The following is a 24,263-nucleotide window of genomic DNA, read 5'->3' on the forward strand; positions in this document are numbered from 1 at the left end:
GGGGTAAAACGTGGTGGTGTGCATGAAGAAGAAAGAAGGCCCTGGGCCTTGGGTCTCTCTCGACGCTGACAGGCATCACCACTGCCATGGTAGAGGTAGTTGTGCCAGTGAAGCAAGGGGCTAAAGGAGAAAAAAGGCCAACAATTAAGTTTCCTCCCAGCAGGCTAGCCTCCACCACCTCCTGGCTCCTCACCCTCTTGGTTGGGGGTTAGGGTGATTTGCCACCTGCTGTAGCTCCTCACACACGTTGTGGACTCCTCCGTTAGGAAAAGCATTTGGACACTCTGTAATGAGGAAGGGAGGCTTCCCTTGTGGGTGGGTCCCTTCCAGTGATTCAGTGTAACGTGTGGCGTCCAAATCCAAATGTCAATGGAATTGATGTGTTATGTGCTACAAGTACCTGTCTCACAACTATCAGTGGGGGTTCTCCCGCTCAGGGACTGCCATATAGAGAGAAGTGAGAGTGGGGCATAAATTGCTCTCCAACCTGCCTCCTTGTCCCATCTGTGGTAGTCCAGCAGAAACAATAGAGAATCCCAGGAGGAGAAAGTGAAATCACTCCTTTTGTTAAAGATTTAACGGCAGCCAGAATACTCAGGCCTTTTCCCAGCACACCATCGCCACCTGCCTGACACAGCTGCCAGTACACCCTTTTTGGAGAAAGAACTATTAACCTGCTCCTAGACGTCTTGAAGCTGAGTGCCTGACCCACGAAGGCCTTGTGACTCGCTGGTGTGACATCTTCACTTTGGGGTAGGTTAACTGGAACTGGGGAATTATTACAGGCCCAACAGACTTTGCAAGTCAAGCAGAAATGTTATATTTGAGACTGCAGCTGGCCTGACCATAGCTGTAAGTATCTTAACTTTACATGAGAAATTAGTGGCTACCCCTTTGGGGGATATTTTGTGCCCAACTTCACTGCCTGAGCCAAAGCCACTGGCTTAGTGGGGGTCTCAGTTCACAGAATGCCTGGGCTTGGTTCAACTGCTTGGCAGCAATTTCTACCAAGTCTCAGAAAAACCATCTTGTAGCTATAGATAAGATAATGCTAAAATTTATAATGCAAGGCAAAGGAACTAAAATAGCTAAAACTATTTTGAAAAAGAAAAAGCAGGAAGAATCATTCCATTCAGTTGCAAAACTAGAGTAATCAAGACTGTTTGATATGAGGGGAGGGATAGACACACAGACCAATAGAAGAGAACAGAGAATTAAATGTAGCCCCACACAAATACCATCCACTGATTGTGAAAAGGTGCAAAAGCAATAGAATGGAGGAAGAATAGTCTTCAAGAAACGGTGCTGGGACAGTGGGTTTATAAGACTGGCAAAAATATGAGCCTCCGCCTAAACCTCACGCTATATAAAACTTAAAATGGATCATAGATTAAACATAAAATATAAAACTTCTAGAAAAAAACATAATAGATAATTTTCAAGATCTAGGTTAGGCAAAGAATTCTTACACTTGATACCAAAAGCATGATCCATAGAAGAAAAAATTGATAAATTGGACTTCATCAAAATTTACAACTTTGCTCTGCAAAAGACCTTATGAAGAAAATGAAAAGATAAGCTACAGACTGGGAGAGAATGTTTGCAAACCACATATATAGAATGTATAAAGAACTCTCAAAACTCAACAGTAAAAAGACAATCCAACGTACAAAGGATAAAAGACATGAAGAAACATTTCACTGAAGAAGATATATGACTAACAAACACATGAAAAGATGTTCAACATCACTATGCATCAGGAAATGCAAATTAAGATTACAATAAGACACACCACACATCTATCAGAATGGCTAAAATAAATAGTATCAACACCAAATGCTGATGAGGATGCAGAGAAACGATCACTCATACATTGCTGGTGGGAATGTAAAATGGTACAGCCACCCTGGAAAATAGTTGGATAGTTCTTTAAAAACTAAGCATATACTTACCATGTGACCCAGCACTTGCACTCCTGGACATTTATCACAGAGAAGTGAAAACTCAGGTCCACGTTAAAAACCTGTGCACAATTGTTCATAGCAGCTGTATTTTTAATGGCCAAAAACTGGATTCCACCAAAGTGCCCTATGGTAGGTGAATGGTTAACTGTGGTGTATCCATGCAATGGAATACTACTCAGCAATACAAGGGAACAAACTATTGACACAACTTGCAACAACTTGGATGGATCTCAAGGGCATTATGCTGAGTGAAAAAAGCCAACCTCAAAATGTCACATGCTGTATGATTCCATTTATATAACATTTTTGAAACGACAAAGTAATAGAGATGGAAACATATTAGTGGCTACCAGGGGTTAGGGATGCTGGGAGGCAGGGAGATATGTGTGTGACTATAAAGGGGTCGCACAAGGGACATCTTGGTGGTGATGGAATAATCTATATCTTGGTTAAAATGGTGGCTACATGAATCTACACATGTGATAAAATGACAGAACTATACATACATATTGTACCAATGTCAGTTTCCTGATTTTGATATTGTGCATTGTGTAGGAGATAACCATCATCAGAGGTTATGCCCACCATTGGGACATTACTAATAGTAATAGGAGATTATTAACACAATAAAAAAAACTCTACTGAAGTAGTGGAGATAGGATAATCTGAAACAATGGGTAATCCAAATGGCGTATGTGACTATAGTGCTTGTAGTTAAATTCAAATGTCTTAGTTGAGACCTGTAAATTCAGTAAAATCTAGAAATGAAGCTCTATGATAAACAATTCTAGAGAGACCAGAAGAGTTCTTCTAATTTCCCCATCCTCCCCGCTGCACATTCATCCATGCTGGAAATGGCCCTTTCTTATCTTCATGCCAGACACTGAAGTGGTTCGAACTCAAAAGGCTTCCCTGGGAGCAAATAGATTGCTTGAGATAGAATTTCCATAAATAATTATGTACAGTAAATTCTGTAGAACTTGAGAGTAAAATTTGCTAGAGTTGCCAAGTGTTGTATTTGTGAAAGAAGATAAATAGACAGATGTGCTCCCTACATCTATCCATTATACATAGCAGAATTCTCATAAATTCAACTATGCTTATCCGGCGGCTACCAAAAACAGACTTCCTGAAACAATTTGATAGCTTTTATACTTTGATAAAAATTAATTCAAACACACTGTGCTTGTCAACTCATCTATTAGGACCTTACCATTTCAATCATGTAAATCAGGGGTTGGCAAACTTTTTCTGTAAAAGACCAGATAGTGAATAGTTTAGAGTTTGCAGGCCATACAGCCTCTGTTGCTACTCTTCCATTCTGCTGTTGCAGCACAAAAGCATCCATAGACAATAAGTAAATGAATAGCTGTGGCTGTGTTTTAATAAAACTTTATTTATAAAAACAGACTGGATTTGACCCAGGGGCCTTAGTTTGCTGACCCCTGGTATAAATCAATTAGTCATATGTATAGTGTTTGTATTAGAATTGGTACCAGGGCAGTTACTATCTTGATAATATTCTCCCTGTAAGCATTTCCTCCAAAGCATGCTTCCTACATTTTCCCCCATAGGATAAAGCCTGAATTCCTGAGCCTGAAAGTTGAGGTTCTTTTTTTTTTTTCCTTGAGAAAGATTAGCCCTGAGCTAACATCTGCTGCCAATCGTCCTCTTTTTGCTGAGGAAGACTGGCCCTGAGCTAACATCCGTGCCCATCTTCCTCTACTTTATATGTGGGACACCTACCACAGCATGGCTTGCCAAGAGGTGCTATGTCCACACCCGGGGTCCGAACCGGGGAACCCCAGGCCGCTGAAGCAGAACGTGCGAACTTAACGGCTGTACCATCGGGCTGGACCCAAAGTTGAGGTTCTTTATCACATGACACAACCATTTCTCCACATAAATCCTTCTCTAGTTCCCTTCCTAGACCACCTGAAGCACACCAGGAGTGGGGTCACTTCATGCCTTTGTTCATCCTGCAGACGTGACTTATATTCTTCCTACAGAAGCAAGCAGCAGAGAGTGGCTGGGCCAACACTTGGAATTAGAAACAGGTGAGGCAGGGTTGTAGCCATAGGTTTGTTTGGCCATATGGATTTAAAAGCTTGAGCTTTTACATCTCTTGAAAATTTTTCTCATCAAGCATTTCACACCAACATGTTGTGAGCCTCCAAGAGGGATATAGAGATCCATCCAGTCTGTGACCTTCAGGAATGTAATCAAGCCAGTTATAGAAGACATAAGATATGAAATAAGTCACTGAAAAATGTTATAGGACTTCTTGTTGATTAATGGGTATGGAGTTTCAGTTCTGTAAGATGAAAAATTCTGGAGATTGCACAATAATGCGAATGTACTTTAATGAAATGTATACTTAAAAATGGTTAAGATGGTAAATTTTATGTTATGTATATTTTATCACAATTAAAGACAAAATGATTTTTTAAATATTATGAGACTTCAAAGGAGGTCAGTTATCCCAGACAATCAGAAGAAGTAGTCTCTGAGTTAAGCTCAGATGTATAGGTGGGGCAGTAACAACAGCAGCTAATGCTCTGTGCCAAGCCCTTCCTGTATAGTGACTCTGCTAATACTCTCTGACCCCTCCTCCGCTCTGACCTCTGAAAGCCAGGAGAAAGGCAGAATTCTTTGGTTTATCTTACTCTTAAAAAATAGTCAGATGCCAAAATATTCCCACAGAATGTCGAAATCAAGAGAAGAGAAAGGAGTAAACACAGGTTTCTGTAATCAATTTTATTTATGTAGAGTGATGTAGTTTACAGCTTTAAAGAGCCCCTGGAAAACTTCAACAAAGTATTGGGCATCTTACAAACGTTTTTAAGTATGTAATTATGGTACTCATCTTTTGAATTTATAAAAATCAGAAATGTCCCCCAGAAAGTTTTGAGGTGTGACAATGGAACTAAAAACATAACAGCTACAGCTACCATTTACTGAATGCTTGGTTTCACTTGAGAAAACAAATAAGTATTTTCAAACATTTTTTAAAATAAGAGGGCTTACAAAGTGGTAACCTCTGCATGTCCAAGCCTGGTGACACTTCACAGTGTCCCTCTCTCCCCCCCAACACAAGCCAGCCTTGGCCGCTTGACTACCGTAGCAGTCCAATCAGTTCCAATATAAAAAGCAAAAGGTTGATTATGTCCAAGTAGATGTTCAGGGCAGCAAAAACATACTCTTCAGGGTCCAGGTCAGAATGATGATGTTGCCCTCCCACCATGAGCTGCACATCCATCACCATGTACTTAGAGAAAAGAAAGAAGAATTACCTACTTAAATTGTATATTCCTAGCAAATAAGTGTCCTAAATTACTGGAAAAATTATTTTAGCATCAATAAATATATTGCAGAAAATCAGCTTGTGGCTATATCTGTTATTCTTACAGCCTCAGTCATTCACGATGTCCCCAAGTTTGTACTTTATCTATTAAAGCAAGTACTTCATCCTCCCGAAGCTGGCGGGGAGAGGGGGGCAGGGGACGTGGATGACAAATCTATGAGCCTTCCTCTCACAGGTAAGGTGATGTATTTGAAGGCAGATGGGAAAGTGGGAGAGTAAGATGAACTGGGATCCAGTTGTCTCCCCCCAACCTCAGGGTAAGAGGGCTCAGGACACCACCCAAGATACAACCAGCCCACAGGGAACCCCAGTTGGGATTCTGACCCCTGGAAGCGTTTGGGAGTGTGGCACCCCACCTCACCCCCACAACTCTGGTAGTTAAGTCTCCTCTCTCTCACCACCCCCTGAAAAATTTTCACTTTCCCTCTCCTGCTGTTTGTTTTGTGTTGGGTAGACCTGCCTGAGTCTAGAATAGTGTTCCTCTGCCTCCAAACTGGCAACAGAAACACCAACATACTTTTGCATGGAAACTAACTATGCCTAAAGCAGGACATAAGAGCTACAACAGCCAGCATCAACACACAAAGGCTGAGATCATAAGAGTAAAGGAAAATGAGTGTGAATCAGTTCCTTTCATAACAGGAGAAGAAATAAGAAAACTGAAATATACATAGTTAACCTCCTGGTCTAAATTTTTCTAACATTTGAAAAATAAGACATAATTTTAACAACAAAAAGGAACATGATGAAGTAAAATGTGGAAATTCTTTAAGCTTGGTGATAATACATGAGGTTCATTACACCATTCTCTCTACTTCTGGGTATGTTTGGAAATGTCAAAAATAAATAATTAAAAAAGTAAAACCCTAAGAGATGTGACATGATAAAAGTATATAATGGAATACCATGCAGCTTTCAAATAGAATTAATCAGTTCCCTGCTGCTAATATGTGGAGACCACTATTTTTAAGTGAAAAAGCAAAATCAGAACACTGTATATAATATAACTATATTTATATAAAAAAAGATATATATGTGTGTGAATAGCTTCGAACACAATATCAAAGGAGAAGAATAAAGTTGGAGGACTGTTGCTACCCGACTTCAAGACTTACTATACAGTGTTAATATCAAGAAAGTGTGGTATTGGTGAAAGAATAGACAAACAGATCAATGGAACAGAACAGAGAGCCCGAAATTGACTCACATAAATATAGTCAATTGATCTTTGACAAAGGATCAAAGGCAATACAACGCAGCAAAGACAATCTCTTCAACAAACAGTGCTGGAAAAACTGGACGTCCACATGCAAAAAAGTGACAATCTTACACCCATCACAAAAATTAACTCAAAGTGGATCATGGACTCAAATGTGAAACACACAACTATAAAAAATCCTGGAAGATAACATAGGAGAAAACCTAGATGACCTTGGGTATGGCAATGACTTTTAGATACAATAACAAAGGCAGGATCCATGAAAGAAATAATGGATAAGCTGGACTTCATGAAAATTAAAAACTTCTTAATGTCAAGAGAATGAGAAGACAAGCCACAGACTGGGAGAAAATATTAGTAAAAGACACATCTGATAAAGGACTGTTATCCAAAATATACAGTGAACTCTTCAAACTTGACAATAAGAAAACAAACAACTGAATTAAAAAATGGTCAAAAGAACTTAACATACATCTCACCAAAGATATATAGATGGCGAATAAGCACATTAATAGATACTCCACATCATATGTCATGAGGGAAATGGAAATTAAAATAACAATAAGATACCACTACCCACCTATTAGATTGGCCAAAATCTGGAACACTGACAACACCAAATGCTGGCAGGGATGTGGAGGAACAGGAACTTTCATTCACTGCTGGTAGGAATGCAAAATGATACAGACACTTTGGAAGATGGTGGGGCAGTTTCTTACAAAAAATAAATATACTTTTACCATATGATCCAGCAGTCACGCTCTTTGGAATTTACCCAAAGGAGTGAAAACTTTTGTCCACACAAAAACCTGCACATGGGTGTTTATAACAGCTTTATTTATAACTGCTAAAACTTGGGAGCAAACAAGATGCCCTTCAGTAGGTGAATGGATCCATAAATTGTGGTACATCCAGACTAGGGACTAAAAAGAAATGAGCTATAAAGCCATGAAAAGACATGAAGGAAGCTTAAGTGCACATTAAGCGCCAATCTGAAAAGACTACATACTGTGTGATTCCAACTCTATGACATTCTGGAAAAGGCAAAGCTTGGAAACAGTAAAAAGATCAGCAATCGGAAAACTAATAGAAATAATTAACAACTACAGTAAAGTTGTAGGGTACAGAATCAACTTACAAAAATCAGTTGCCTTTCTATACTCCAATAACGAACTTACAGAAAGAGAACTCAGGAATACAATTCTATTTGCAATCACAACTAAAAGAATAAAGTTCCTAGGAATAAATTTAACCAAGGAGGTAAAAGACTTATACAACGAAAACTATAAGACATTACTGAAAGAAATTGATAATGACATAAAGAGATGGAAAGAGATTCCTCACTCATGGATTGGAAGAATAAACATGGTTAAAATGCCCATACTACCCAAAGCAATCCACAGATTCGATGCAATCCCAATCAGAATCTCAATGACCTTCTTCACAGAAATAGAGCAAAGAATCCTAAAATTCATATAGGGCAACCAAAGACCCCGAATTGAAGGCAATCCTGATAAAAAAGAACAAAGCTCGAGGTATCACAATCCCTGACTTCAAAATGTACTACAGGGGCCAGCCAGGTGGCTGAGTGGTTAAGTTCACGCGCTCCACTTGGGTTGCCCAGGGTTTCACTGGTTCGGATCCTGGGTGTGAACATGGCACTGCTCATAAGGCCATGCTGAGGCGGTGTCCCACATGCCACAACTAGAAAGACCCACAACTAAAATATACAACTATGTACTGGGGGGATTTGGGGAGAAAAAGCAGGAAAAAAAAGAAGATTGGCAACAATTTTAGCTCAGATGCCAATCTTAAAAAAAAAAAAAAAGTACTACAAAGCCATAGTGATCAAAACGGCATGGTACTGGTACAAAAACAAGCACACAGATCAATAGAACAGAACTGAAAGCCCACAAAGAAAACCACAAACTACGGACAGCTAATCTTTGACAACAGTGCCAAGAACACACACTGGAGAAAAGACAGTCTCTTCAATAAATGGTGTTGGGAAAACTGGACAGCCACATGCCAAAGAATGAAGGTAGACCACTATCTCATGCCATACACAAAAATAAACTCACAATGGATCAAAGATATGTCCTGAAACTATAAAACTCCTGGAAGATAATATCGGTAGCACACTCTTTGCCATCGAACTAAAAAGGACCTTTTCAGATACCATGTCTTCTCAGACGAGGGAAACAAAAGAAAAAATAAACAAGTGGGAATTCATCAGACTAAAGACCTTCTGCAAGACAAAAGAAACCAGAATCAAAGCAACGAGACAACCCACCAATTGGGAGAAAATATTCGCAAATCATATATCCAACAAGGGGTTAATCTCCAATAATATATAAGGAACACACACAACTGAACAATAAAAAAACAAACAACCTAATCAAAAAATGGGCAGAGGAGGTGAACAGACATTTTTCCAAAGAAGATAGACAGATGGCCAACGAGCACATGAAAAGATGTTCAGCATCACTAATCATCAGGGAAATACAATTCAAAACTACACTAAGATACCACCTTACCCCTGTTAAAATGGCTATAATCACTAAGACTAAAAATAACAAATGTTGGAGAGGGTGTTTTGAAAATGGAACCCTCATACACTGCTGGTGGGAATGCAAACTGGTGCAGCCACTATGGAAAACAATATGGACGTTCCTCAGAAAACTAAAACTAGAACTACCATACGACCCAGCTATCCCACTACTGAGTATCTACCCAAACAACTTGAAATCAACAATCCAAAGTAACACATGCACCCCTATGTTCACTGCAGCACTGTTCACAATAGCCAGGACATGGAAGCAATCCAAGCGCCCATCGACTGATGGATAGATAAAGAAGATGTGGTATATATACAATGGAATACTACTCAGCCATAAAAACAGACAAATTCATCCCATTTGCAATAACATGGAGGGACCTAGAGGGAATTATGCTAAGCGAAATAAGCCAGTCTGAGAAAGACAAACACCAGATGATTTCACTCACATGTGGAATATGAACAAACACATGGACAAAGAAAACAGTTCAGTGGTTACCAGGGGAAGGGGGTGGGGGACAGGCACAGGGGGTGAAGGGGAGCACTTAGGTGGTGACAGTCAAGAAATAATGTACAACTGAAATCTCACATTGATGTAAACTATTATGAACTCAATAAAAAAATTAAAAATTTAAAAAAAATCAGCAGGCCAGATTGGAGAGTACAGGAGGGATGAACAGGCAGAGCACAGAGGATTTTTAGAGCAGTGAAAATATTCCGTGTGATAGTATAATGATGGTTACATATCATTATACATTTGTCCAAACACAAAGAATGTACAACAACAAGAGTGAACCCTAATGTCAACTATGGACTTTAGGTGATTATGACATGTCAATGTAGGTTCATCCTTGGTAACAAAGGTACCACTCTGGTGAGTGATGTTGACAATGGGAGAGGCCATACATGTGTAGGGGCAGGGGGTATATGGGAAATCTCTGTACCTTCCTCTTGATTTTACTGTGAACTTAAAAGTGCTCTAAAAAATTGTCTTTACAAAAAAAAGAAGAAGGAGGAGGAGAAGCAAGTCACCTGGAGGGCTTTCCAGTGAATTACTGACTTTACCTAACTCCAGACCTAGCACAAGGGCCTAGGGGCGCTGTCAATGCATACACCATACTCTTTGTCAAAGGGAGGGAGACATGGACTTACGAGTGAGAAGACCACAGTTCCCAGTCCGGCATACAACAGCTGTGCCCACTGCAAAGAAAGGGAACAACTGTATATTAAGGACAAAATTTGAAATAATGAAAGGGCTCACTTAGTTTGCTGCTGTTAGATAAGGACACAATATTAAGCAAGTCAAATCTGTGGAGGAATTCATCCTTTTTGAACACAGTCATGAACAGCATCCACTCAATTCCATTCGGCAAGCAAATGAAAACTAGCCTTGCATATGCCAAATAAGGTTCATCAAGTAAGTGCTAAACATCTCATGAACAGTAGGGCAAGTAGAATGTACTAGATATGCTCCACTTTTTGCCCCATCCACATAGCCCTTCTAGAGAATCTGTCCTACCGTCAGCCCTTGGAACAGGTAGCTCTGGGAACACAGTGACGCTCACGCTCCCTTGCTAGAGCTGATTGACAAGAGGTAGAAAACGTCCATTTCAACAGCAGCGAATCTCTTGACTGAACAGGAACCTCTTATATGTGACCAGGATCAAACAGATGTGCCAGGCCAGTCAGAAATCAATTCTCAGGATAGAGGGATCCAAGCAGCAGAGGCTGTTGAACCATTAGCTAATGCTGGAGCTATTACTGTACAAGCAGAGGTGGCCAATCAACTCCGCCCAAGAGAGGAAGGCACATTTCCATTTCTGTGAATCCTGGCTCTTCTTCCCATCTAGGAGTTCCATGAGAGTCTCTGGGTCTTTGCCTCAACCTCGTCTGAGCAGTCTCTGTTCCTTGCAACCAAAACAGCCCTGATCAGACTATGGGACTGGTCTAAGTGTCAAAGGGTTTGGCTCTACATGGAGAGAGTATAAGGAAGTGTGTATAACATCTCAGAAAAATAATGGTATTCACTCTTCAGGATAAGAAAGCTGGTTCTAGAAGGATGGGCAGAACGCTCTAACCAGCAAAGGCTGTTGGTGAAGGCAGGAAATTGGGAGTCAGTGACACAGTGAGGAAGGCACAGTGTTTCCAGACTAAGCTAATAGAAAGAAAACATCTGATTCCTGGAGTCTGAAGAATCTAAAACTTGCCAAAGTCAAACAAGCATGTATACTTAGGACAACAGTCTGCCGAAGTCTTCCATTTAAACATATGTGTAAGATTATAAATTGCAGATATTTGTGAAAGAAAATTTAGAATGGAGTTTGTCGTCTAGTAGGAAACACAGTTTCTTAACTGTCGTAAGTGGTGTTGTAAAGATCTATGGAACCCACTTAATAAATACTTGTATTATTACTACCAATATCTGTGCTACCATCAATAACAATAAATGGAGAGATGTGGCCTTTTAAGGCATATCTTTGTGATGTTTTTGAGTTTATCTCTAAAATATAGATGCTACCTCCTTAGCAATTCAGGTAGAACTGATGGTTATATGTCTGGAGATCATTTAACAAGTCCACTTATTGCTAGAGAAACTCTTTGATTCAGCGATTGGACCAAGTTGGCCTTCGGGCTTTAGTCAAATGGTCACAGGCCCTGGGAGTGGTCAGTGGACCTGGCCTCCAGTAGGGTCTCCAGACAGGAGCCATTCACAGCTCAAAAACAGGGCCAGATCCTCTGCCTCTACCTCTCCACGCCCTTGCAGCCTCAATTCAGATATGGTGCCATGTGGTGAAAAGAGCATGGGCACCGGAGTCACCCAGATCTGGCTTGGATCCCACCCCTACCAGTTATTCCCTGTGTGAACTCAGATGAATTATTTAATTTCTCTGAACCTGTTTTCTTATCTATAAAATAGATGAGATATGTACTTGTCAGGAATGTTGTGAGAATTAAATTTTATGCTTATGTGAAAAACACATAAGCCTATGTCTGATATCTAGTAAGGAGTCAATGAATATATTAAAGCAATACAAAAAAAGAAAAAGAAAAAAAGCTGGAAGGAACCTCCTCTAGGCTGCTGTCAGAAAAGTCTCAACAAGCCTATCTTTCCACTCCCGTTACTGCGAACAAGCAGCTCCCATGTGGAGAAGGAATCTGACCTGCCCTGTGCGTAGGTTCCCCCAAAAGCCTCTTACGGAAGGACAGCTGTAGTCTAGGGTAGGAGCTCAATCTTCCTGCCCCAGACCTCCTCTCCGTGGCACCCCCAACCACAACACCCTGGGCAGCCACAACGGCGGAGCTCACAGACTTCCAGCTACCAGGAAGAGAGTGGAACTGACCAAGAGCCCCGGCAGCTGTGCGGTGCAACCCACTGCAGTTTAATCCTGGGCCACACTTCCCCTCCTCAGGATTGGTGGGAGCAGCAGGGCCCTTCCTAGGAAACACGGGACTTCTGTGAATGTTTGACTTTAGCTCAAGGACACCCTGGAGGCCTTGCTGAACTTTCCTTACACAGCACCATGTCTAGAATATTCCCACCTGACCTTCCTTCCCTCTCCTTCACTTGGGGTCAGGTATGCCATCTGGTGTGACAGCTCTCCCAGCCTTCATCACTCCTGCTTTTCTCATAGACATGTCTCCTAAAGTCCTTGCACATTTTACCCATCTCAATGTCTGCTTCTCAGAGAATCCAGACTAAGACAACCAGCACGTCACTCTGTATTTCCAACAATTCTCTGAGGTTTCCAAATGAGATCCCACTTACATATGATCGTATGAAGATTAAGAAAATTCCAAAGATTAAAAGTACGAAGAGTAAAACGAACAGCACTCCGTTTAGCAAGGTGAAATCCCACTGAGGAAATATAAACAACACACAACAACTCAATTATCATCTTTAAGGAATTTCAGGATGTTTAGAGATGCATCTTATACCCCACAGACAGAAACCGAACCATTTGCTAATAATTTACCCTGGCCAATTCTGAGAACCATAGAAATCCATTGGCCCCAACCACTGAAAAATGCTACATAAAAAGTGTTGTACTGACTGGACTTGCTTCAGGAGAGGGAAGATGGTGGGAGTATGGATGAAATAAGAGTCACGAATTGATAATTTTTGAAAGTGGGTAACGGGTAAATGGGGGTTCATTATATTATTGTATTTTTATATTTATATGAAATTTCCTCTAATACTAAAGGTACCTTAAATAAACAGGATGCAAATTTGTATGTATAGTATTATCATAATTATTCATATTTTTAAAAGTATGTGCATGGAATACATTAGTGGAGTGAAATAGACCAAGATGTTAACTGGGTACCATTTTCATGTTTATATGCATATATTTTAATAAAAATATATATACTAAGCTTTCCAAAATTACTGTTAATGATTCTTTTGTAATTTTTAAATTTATTAATATGCTTTTGGGTTTTGCCTTTATAAATCAGTGACCAAATCAGTGTGGGGGAGATTGGGATTTTTTAAAGAAAGGGGAGTATTCATCTTCTGACCTGAGAAAATTTGGATTATGCAGCAAAAGAAGAGCTTTGAATTTAAGATATTTTCTTGCAAGGGAATTTTCCTAATTCCTCTATTTCCCCCCTCACTCCTTACCCTTAACACACCCAGAGAATCATCTAAAGTACTAAGCAGCCAGGTGTGTTTCTCAGACCAGCAGCATCAGCACCACCTGGGAAATGCAGAGTACTGGGCCCTGCCCCAGACCTTCTGAAGCAACAGCTCCGGGATGGAGCCAGCAATCTGTTTCCACAAGCCCTCCAGGTGATTCTGACGCCTGCTAAAAAAGTCTGTCTAGAGCTATGCTTTCAATACATGAGGTTACTGAGCTCTTGAAATGTGGCTAGTTGGAATCGAGATGTGCTCTAAGTATAAAATACACACTGGATTTGAATTTTAGTTAGAAAAAAATATAAACTATCTCAATATTTTTGTTATATTGATTACATGTTGAAATGATAATACTTCACATATATTGGTTTAAATAAAATATATTATTAAAATTAATTTCACCTGTTTCTTTTCACTTTTTTAACGTGGTTACTAGGAAAGTCAGAAGCCAGAAGGCGAGGAGGCCATGGAGGTGAGGCCCACAGGCCAGAAGAGAGCAGAGGCAGGAGGGAGGAGAATGGGTCAGCAGGGGCAAAGGAACATATCCACACACTCCTGTACAGGAAACAGAAATCTGTTTCGATAATACGTACTTTTGTTTGAAGAGCAAATAAAGTGAGCGATAACGTCAACAGAGCAGTTGCTGCCGTTGCCCATAACACTTCCTCGGCATTATAGAAACTAAAACCAGAGACTGCAATTAGCATTCACATACATTCAAAGCAAAGCACACACAAAAAAAGGAAACGTGTATCAAAGACTTACACTGTCACGGCTCCTAGCAGCAGACCTTGAAGAACTGTCTAAAAACAAAATTCACAAGAAATCAGAAGCCTGATTCCCGAGGCCCAGAATCTGGAGGAGATGATTTGATGTGTGTGTGTTTTTGCAGGGTCTAGGGAGCAAGGGGGAGTATGCAAAACCCCAGTGCACAAAGTGACAGGGCAATTGATTATGGGAAATAAATAGGAGGACTAAACATTTCCTTAACCTTCCCCCTGAGACTAACAGGAGAAAATTCTTTTATTAGTAAAAATTTCTCAGAACACAACGGTAACTTTCAACATATTTAGTGAGTTAAATATATATTAATTAGGAACATGGAAATCAAGGTAAATATTTATCTGTAGACCGCATTGCCATTAATCAAATGGGGCCGTCCACACAGATTGTATCAGAGCAGGATATGCTATTTCTACTAATGCCTCACCAGCAGTTTCAGTCCCGTCCTCTCCCATAGTGCTTGGGTGAGAATCAAATACTTCAGACCTCAGAGGTGGGATGAGGATTGCGACTTTCTCAGGACCAGGGGATGGGGCTGGAGGGCATCTACCTACAGAGCATGGAGCTGCACCTGTAGGGGCCAATCCAGGGCTCAGAAGAGGGCTCTGCTGGGGCTGTGTTGGGGCTGGAGGTTTCCCATGGAGCCAGGGATGGGGCAGTGTGAGAGAGAGGCAGGGGCTGAGAGCCAGTGGGCAGTCAAGCCAGAGGATGAGACCAAAAAAGGCAACGAGGATGTGCCCAGGCCCGCAGGCTCCAGGACAGCCGGCAGGCTGTGTGAGAACTACAGTTAGCAGTGGCTACAGGGCCTGAGGACATTCCCCTGCTGGTAGGATGCTCCATCAGAGGCAAATCCAGAGACTCAGCTGATCCGCTGGTTCACAGCAAGAGCCAGGAAAGAATCCTCCAGTCTCAGGGAGTAACAATGAGGACACATCCTAACTGCAGTGCTAGGACTGCTAGAGGGGCTTTGAGCTTCTCCAGTCGGCCGATGAGGTACAATCAGATCAGAGACCAGAAAAGAACTGGAGTACCGAGAGTGCTAGATTGCCTCTCTGGATTTCCCAAACCCAGTGGGTAATTGCCTGATTCTCTCGTTCGTTAAACTTACCAGAGTAAGCTGGTTTTATTTCCATTATAGGTTTAAAAAAAAACGGAATAGATTTCTATGTACACATGACATTTTAATAATGTGCTTGCTTCCGACCTTCCTCTCAAGATTAATCTTCTTCTTCTTCTACTTGCTCAATTGTGTCATATTTCTCCATCTTCAGCAGCACATGAAAGAAGTGTATGTGTGTGTGTGTGTGTGTGAAAGAGAGAGAGACAATGGAGAGGGGGAATGAGGGGGAGAGGGGATGATTTCAAGCTGGAAGCCACCCTTCCGTTTGCTGAAGGGTAGGAGAGGCGTAACCAGAGGCCTCAAAAGTCAAACCTGCCTGATGGCGTCAAGAGCTCAGAACACAGGCTCAAGAGGGCAAAATTCTACAGGACAAAAGCTGTCTTCAGTATGTGAGTGTTTTCCCTTTTTCCCTCAACTCCTTTTCTGAAATGGTTTTCTCCATATGTTTCTTGACACTTGGGCAAGACATAAAATCTAGAAAATATAGCTAATTCTTTGCCCCTCTATAATATTTCTTCTCTTAACCTGTTACCTACTTTGGGATAAAGAGAAAAACGTCAGAGCTGAAAGCTTCCTTTGAGACCAATAAATTTGATCTCTTCTTGTAATAAACTTTAAAACCATTGAAAAGTTTAAAAATTCAAAATTTTCTGGAAAAACACCCCCACACACACACCCCTGCCCCATGGCCACTGCTCCAGGATTCCTAGTATCTTCCTATGTCTGGCTCTTAGCCCCCACTCCTCCTGAGTGTGCTCTATGCTGTCAGTACAGCAACTGCGAGACCCCACTTACTCACCTGGGCAACGAGCAGGATATCCATGCCAACTAAGCAAGGCCCCTCAATGCTCTGGAAGCTGAGGAAATGCCTAACTGTGGGCATGAGAGAGACAGTCTTCTCCAGCCTCAGGAGGAAACTATTCTTCCCAACACGTAAATTACCCTGGACGCTGCACTGCGTGGATGCTGAGAATCTCCTCACTGGTCATGTGTTCTTGCTCGGTTTGACCACCAGGAGGCGCAGATCCAAATCTAGGCTCATCACACTCAAGTGCATAGGACCATGCATTTTGTACGCTTATCAATCGCTGGCTTTATTTTCCTACCCTTATTTTTTATTCCATCAAATTCCTCCACAAATTGATCTTATACTTTTATATTGTGGGCATTTTTATAAGCTATCTCGAATGTGATATGGAACCAGAAGAGGAATAAATTAATCGGTAAGTAAATCTTCACATGAAAGGGTGGTCAAAAGCGCTTGGGAGGAAACGCGAACTCTCCCAGAGAGAATCATTTGCCGACTCACTGAATCACACTGAGACTGTTCTCGATTTTCCCAAGAGGAACAAATGCTTACTATCAGTGAGTTTCAGAGAGACTGCTGGCTCCAGGAGGCAAGAGGTTTGGCCTGACTGGGAAGCGGAAAGAAGAGTCAGAAAAATGGGGAATGATTATTCTGTTATTGGGTCTCTGAGGAGGAGCCCTGTGACCTTCCAGGAAGCAGAGTCCTGAGTCGGGAAAGGAGTAAAATGATAGAAATTTAGGCTTTATTCAGGTTTTAAAAATCTAGGAGCTCCAGGTACTCCTGAAAGCTGGCGAGATCTTGGAGTCCTTGTGGGCGGCACAGAAACGAAGCCGCTGCAAGAATGTGAGCCGCACAGTTTTCTGTGGCCCAGAGCAGCTCTGATCCACAGAGGAAGGGCCCATGTGGTGAGGCCTTGTGAGTGGAAGCCCACAAGGAGGTTGGCAACTAGGAGCCGGATCTTGCATAAAAGGCTATGGCCAAGGAATAGAAGCCCTCCAGCCCCCAACACTCTGGCGCTGAAAAAGCCCGATTGAAGAAAGATGCAAGGCAGGGAAATGAGGAGAACCTGAACTGAGATGGCTTCTGCTCCCAGTGAGAGGTGAAATAGAAATAAAATACATTTTATAAAAATAAAGAAAACTGCATTTCTTGCACAAGAGTTTGTGAGCTAAATGTGGACCCACACAACAAAAATGTGTTTGTTGTTTCTGGCAGAGGCCCAGTTACAGTTAGGCTAACTGTTTCTGAAATGGAGCCCAGACTCAGGAGTGGGTTCTCCCCTGTGGCCTCTGAGAGGCACGGGTGCCAGCACGAAGGAGTAGCCCAGGGTCCCCAAATTCTCTAGCTTATTAAAAGGGTGTGGATACTATCTCATAAGTAAGTTTATGACTTCATTACAACCAGAATTCAGCCAAGAGAACATCTCACAAATAATTTCTAACTGTATTATTCCTCAGGAAGATTCTCCACAATAAAAGGAATGGATTTAATAATGTGACAAAAATATATTTCAGAGGTGAGCTACAATGAGTGCTGACAGGGTTTACTTACAAATACTCCCAGGAGAATGTAATTTCCAGGCACCTGACGGCGGATTTTCCCACAGCAAGCAAGTATAATAAGTACAACAAAAAATGCTGGCCTGAGGATAATTTAAAACCACGTGTTATTTGTTTCCAGTGCTTATAGCATCAGATATAGGTAGGTAGATAGTGATATATATCATTATATGATATTATCTGCTAATAAGTATTATAAAGTAAACAAAAATGTAGATTATTACCTTTACCTTATTTCTTTTTCACCTTTTAAAACTAACTTTTTTCATTGCCATCCACAGACAGCTTGTAGGTTCTTTTTTTAAATTTTTATTTGGAAATAATTGTAGATTCACAGAAAGTTGCAAAGAGACAGAGAGGTCTCTAATACCCTTTACTCAGTTTCCCCCAATGGTTCCATCTTACATATTTATAGCATAATACCAAACCAGTAATTTGACATGTACAGCGTGTATATATAATGCTGTGTCATAGAACTGTGACACAAATCTATGTGCAGATATGTGTAACCAGCGCCACAATCAAGATTCGGAACTATCCCATCATTAAAGCATCAGCAAAGAGCCACCTCGTGCCGTCCCTTTACAGTCACACACACGCACACACACACGCAACCACTAATTTGCTTGTTTTCTATCTCTATAATTTTGTCATTTCAAGAATATTATAGTTTTGCCTAATTTTACCTAGTTAAAATCAATAGCTAGTAGAAAAACCACTTTTTATTAAATCCAATAATACTTACAAGATTGCATAGGTGAACCAGGCATGGTTGCGCACCCAAACTCTTAAAGCCTTCCTGATTAAAAAAAATCAATATAGTTTTACACAATAAGTAGTTTATTTTGCTAACGAATGTAATATTTAAGGAGAAGTAAAACAATGTCATGAGAAGAAAGGGAGAAATCCTAATGATTGATGATGACAGATGAGGAGTGAAACAGTTAAACATATAACTATCTCTTGCTCCTTAAAATAGATTCATAAAAAGATACAGTCATAAGTGGTGAGTCATATTTGGATAATGCAGATGTCCTAGTGAAATTTTTTTAATTAAAAAAATACTGAGATTGGGTATGTGTACAAAGCAAAAGAAATCAACTTCTCATATATTTGTTTTGTAAATATAGATTTTCATATGAGGGGTTTAAGCAGTGATGGCTCATAATCCCTGAGATAATTTCTGCATTTAACAGTGTTCCAGCCTCCAAGGGCTCCATAATCTCACCTTTTTTTCTCTATCCAGTTTTATCTGTGGAATAGCTCAGGGAAATTTAAAAAAAAAAAATAGTGCCCAAAATAAGAGTAAGAAAATAAGTTCTTGGTTTAGGAAGTTGAAGTAAAATTCTCAAAATCCACCAACACTTTAGTCTAGGAGTTGCCTCAGAAAAACAAAGCTATAGAAATATCGTGTCCTATGAGTGGTTCAGAAAAAAATAAATGCTTTTTTAATGATCAATATTAAATAGAGCTGATTCAATAAGAATTAATGTAAACAACTTAATATTTAATTTACATCAGTAATAAAGACTTACCAGAAAACAAACACGCTGGTAATTGCCACAGTGACCACCAACTGAGCTGACAGGATGAGGAACACTTTTACAATGAAAGCTGAGGAGACAAAAAACATTTTTATAACACAATAGTCAAAAGTAAAAATATAAATGTAATTACCTATTGTTGATACTTGACGAAATAAATTTTTCCTCTGATTTTTTGAGGATGGGAAAAAGAGTGTTAGTTTAAAGTCAGCAAATAGGATGACAGCAAAAATACAGCTCTGCAGAACTTCTGGAAAATACTCAGTCCGTATTGCCAGACGTGTTTTACCGGAGATCTGAGGGTTTATCCACGGAAGCCCCAAAATTTTAAAGACAAACTCAGAGATTGAATTCTTTATTATGCACACCCCATCCTCCTTAGGACCAACAGTGATCTGAAAGTCTTGGGATATCACAGGCCCACCATCAGGGACCCAGTTACACCCCTGCACAGAAGGGAGAACAGCGACGTCTCAGGGACTGCTCGTGGCCAGGGCGTTTACCCCTCTGGGAATGGACTTGGGCTGCGGGGGGTTTACAGAGCTTTCCCACCACTTTTCTCTTCAGCCTTACCTGCCTTTAGCAGCTCCTTTCCCTTCTACTTGTGCAGAAACTAGATCACCTCATGAATTGTAAGTAAGACTAAGGAGTTCCAAGTGAATGGCGTGCCGAAGCAGAGTGCAGAGTATGTTCGCATCTCTTTTCGCTTACTTCCTACTTCACAGGTTTTCCTGAGGCCCTCTGAATATGGTGCTGGTAATGACAATTTATTTTTTTGTGGCTTTATCCCAAATTTGAAAGGAAAAAAAAAATAAAGAATGCTGTTTAAAGTGGACTTACAGGATCATCAGCTATGTCCTTTTGCTGGTCTGTTTCTGTGCATAGGAAGGGTGACAACAAAGAAAGGGGACTGAGCTATCTTAATCAAAATACCAGAACATATGTACCCTAATGTATGCTGCCTACATTACAATATTCATTTAGCTAACATTACTTTCACATCTACTATGTGTTGGGGACTGTGAGGGAATAAATTAAATGTGGCTCAACGTCATAAGACTAGACATATAATAGATCAAAGGAGTTGAATTGAGAGCCCAGAAATAATCGCTTATATTTATGGTCAACTGATTTTTAACAAATGTGCTAGAACAATTCAATGGAGAAAGAATAGTCTTTTCAACAAATGGTGCTGGACAACTGGACATACACATACAAAAGGATGAATTTGGACCCCTTCTTCATGTCATACATACACAAAAATTAATTAATTAGTTTAAAATGGACTATAGACATAAACATAAGAAATAAAACTCTTGGAAGAAAGCATAGGTGTAAATCTTTGTGACACAGATTAGGCAATGATTTTTTTAGATATGACATCTAAAACATAGCAAAAATGAAAAAAAAACAGATAAATTGGATTTTATCAAAAGTAAAAGCTTTGTGCTTCAAATGACATCATCAAGAAAGTGAAAGAAATCCCACAAACTGGGAGAAAATATTTGCAAATCATGTATCTGATAAGGGACTTGTATCTAGAATACATAAAGAACACTTACAATTCAATAACACGAAGACAATTAACAATTAAAAATTGGCAAAGCTTGGGTAGTGCCCTCCCACATTGACACTGGGTTTGGCCACATGACTTCTGTTGGTTAGTGAGACATTACTATGTGTGCTGCAAGCAGAGGCTTGATAAACCACTTGCACATTGGGGCTTGCCCACATGGTATATTTCTTCTTGGGACCCAGCTGCCATGTGATGAGAAGCTCAAGCCACAAGGAGAGAACCAACAACCAACACCAGCCGCCAGCTGTGTCAGGCAGTCATAATGTCCACTGCAGCCTCAGCCACCGTCTGATTACAACTACATGAGAGCCCTCAATCAAGACAGTATAAGAACTGCCCAGCTGAGCCCAGTCAACCCACAGAATCATGAGAGATAATAAAATGGTTGTTATTTTCTAAAAAGTGAGCAAAGGATTTGAATAGACACTTCTCCAAAGAAGGTATGCAAATGGCCAATAAGCATGTGAAAAGATGCTCAACATCATTAGTCATTAGGGAAATGTAAATCAAAACTACAATGATATGTCAATTCACAGACACTACAATGGCTATAATAAAACAGACAAAAACAAGTGTTGATTAGGATGTGGAGAAACAGGAACCCTCATACACTGTTGACTGGAATGCAAAATGGTACAGGCACTTTCCAAGTTTGGCAGTTCCTGAAAATGTTAAACAGGGTTTACCATTTGGCTCAGCAATTCCTAGGTATTCACCCAAAAGAAAAGATATCTGTCTACACAAAAGCTCATATATGAATGTGGATCACAGCATTATTCATAAGAACCCAAAAGTAAAAACAACCCAAATGTCTGTCAACTGATGATTGGATAAACAAAATGTGTTCTATCCAGGCAACGGATAAGGCCATAAGAAGGAATGAAGTACCAACACATGGGTTACAATGTGGGTTAACCTTGAAAACGTTATGCTAAGTAAAAGAAGGCAATCACAAAAGACCACATATTGTATGATTCCATTTATATGGGATATTCAGAATAGGCAAATCGATAGAGACAGAAAGTAGATTAGTGGTTCCCAGAGGCTGTGGGGACGAGAGGATGGAGAGTGACAGATAAAGGGTATGAGTTTCTTTTAGTAGTAATGGTTGCACAACTCTGTAAATATACTAAAAACCATTGAATTGTACACTTTAAAAGGAGTGAATTTTATGATATGTAAATTTTATCTCTATAAAGCTGCTTTAAAAAATTGTAGCCCCTCCCCAGCCCTGTAACTCTTGATCCATTATCCTGCTATACTTTTCCTTTTTTTCCATAGCACTTCTATCTTTCTATGTACTATATAATTTTTTAAGTATATAATTGTTTTTAAGTATATAATTTTTTAAAGGGGAGGGCCTAGCCTCTGCCATCCAGGAGAGGCAGATAAAATAACTAACTCTAATGGTAGTGAGGAAGCTTTACATATGTTTTCAAGTATAACCCTTTATGCTTCATTTCCTCATCTGTAAAATGACACTACCACTACTTCATTGAGAGGGTTATTGTAAGGACTAAACGCAGCGATGAGGGCTTGGCACCTGTGGTGGAGGTGGCTAGTTGCTTGGTGACATCTATTTTCCTCACCTTCCTCACCATCTAAACTAGATCTTGTTAAAGGTGGCAATGGATCCAAGTGAAAAACTACAGATAGAGGTGGCCACATGCCCCAGGTAGGGTAAATGACATGTAATTGGAAACCCCTGGGTGTAGTTTCTGGGAAAGCCTCTGAAAAGAGGTCAGGTTTGGCTGATTCTTAGGACATCTATCCATGAGTGGCGCCCCCTGGAGTTGTCAGGGCAGCAGACCAGCCTTGGCCTTCCTTTGCCTTTGCCTTTGCCTTTGCCTTTTCCTGCCTGGAATGTTAGAACTTCAAAAGGCATCTTTCCAGCCACAAGCTGGAGGGTGAGGGTCACAGGGAAACTGTAATGGGATTTAAAGCTCATAGTCCACCTTCAAGTTGTCCAAGCCCTAAGAAGGTCTAAGCGGGGCGGAGTAGTCACTGGGTACCTGTGGCATTTGCCTTGAACTGCCTACCTTCAAACTTCATATTTCATGAAAGAATAAAAAACTTCTCATTTATTTAAGCCACAGTTCTTTAGGTTTCTGTTACTCACAGCTGAATATATTTTCTATACAGAATGAATATGTAGGGCATTGAATTAATATTCTTTAAAACTTAAGCCAATATTATGGTATCACCTTGTATGTAGGTAAGAACATTCTACAATCAATGACTAATCTGTATTTCCTAAGAAAACCACAAGTCATTCACCACAATATATTTAGTATGAATTTCTGAATGCCCTGGACAACTTGGGGGCCACCTATTATAGAACCCTACATCATGTTTCATGGTAAAGTATGACTGGGAAAAACTAAAAGTAAATTAAATCTTTCTGACAATCCATTCTGTGGAAACATTTTAAGAGAACATTTGCTTTTCTCTTCCAAAAAGGTATTTCTTTATTCTCACCTCTGCGGACTGATGAGTCTGAGAATGGGCCGGCTGCAGCATTGTTGTCATCTTGGGTGGTCTCCTCTGAAATTTCTACCACATATGAATCCCCTTGGCTACTAGTCTTTGAGTGTGGATGCCCACGAGATATTTTTGGCTCAGATGAAGGTGAAGTTCTGTGACCAGATTTGCTCTTGGTTTTATGATCTGCTGTTTTCCGGACCAGCTGTTGATGATCTCCAGAACTGAAGTCTATTGGCTCACTGATCCCCAAGTCCATTTTCCTGGAGAGGGAAAGCTGTTATTCAGGTCCTTATGATCATGCAACTACCACCTTAGCATCCTCATAACATTCAGATGATTTTTTCTTAGTTTTAACTCCCTTGGCTCAGTACTTATCAAGTCAGTGCTTAATAAATATTTGTTGAATCAATGGTGAACAAATACTTTTAAGATGAGGCCTATAGATAAAAATAAGTTGCATTCCATTATAAAATTAATATGTTTATAAATACATTCAGCAAGGAGTTACATTCCCTCTTATGTGCCAGGTGTGGAGCTGTTCTCATCTCCTCTGTCCTCAAAGAGCTTACACTTTGGAAGAGAAGATAATCAAACTAGCAATAATATGAAAGACAATATAAGCAGGACCAGGAATAATGGAGGATGATAC

General features: G+C 40.3%; 1 protein-coding gene across 1 annotated transcript; it reads right to left on the minus strand.

Moving 5' to 3' along the window:
- Positions 1-4,446: 4,446 nt before the first annotated feature.
- On the minus strand, positions 4,447-23,870 carry LOC106832253 (protein lifeguard 1). The gene is made up of 9 exons (XM_014842946.3): positions 23,609-23,870; positions 19,546-19,624; positions 18,756-18,809; positions 18,003-18,093; positions 14,506-14,543; positions 14,334-14,421; positions 12,871-12,960; positions 10,257-10,304; positions 4,447-5,232 (listed from the first exon to the last, which is right to left on the minus strand). The coding sequence occupies exons 1-9, from the start codon at positions 23,868-23,870 to the stop codon at positions 5,080-5,082; spliced, it is 903 nt and encodes a 300-aa protein (XP_014698432.2). The 3' UTR covers positions 4,447-5,079.
- Positions 23,871-24,263: the final 393 nt, after the last annotated feature.

The sequence above is a fragment of the Equus asinus genome, chromosome 1, assembly GCF_041296235.1.
Source record: "Equus asinus isolate D_3611 breed Donkey chromosome 1, EquAss-T2T_v2, whole genome shotgun sequence".
NCBI lineage: Eukaryota > Metazoa > Chordata > Mammalia > Perissodactyla > Equidae > Equus > Equus asinus.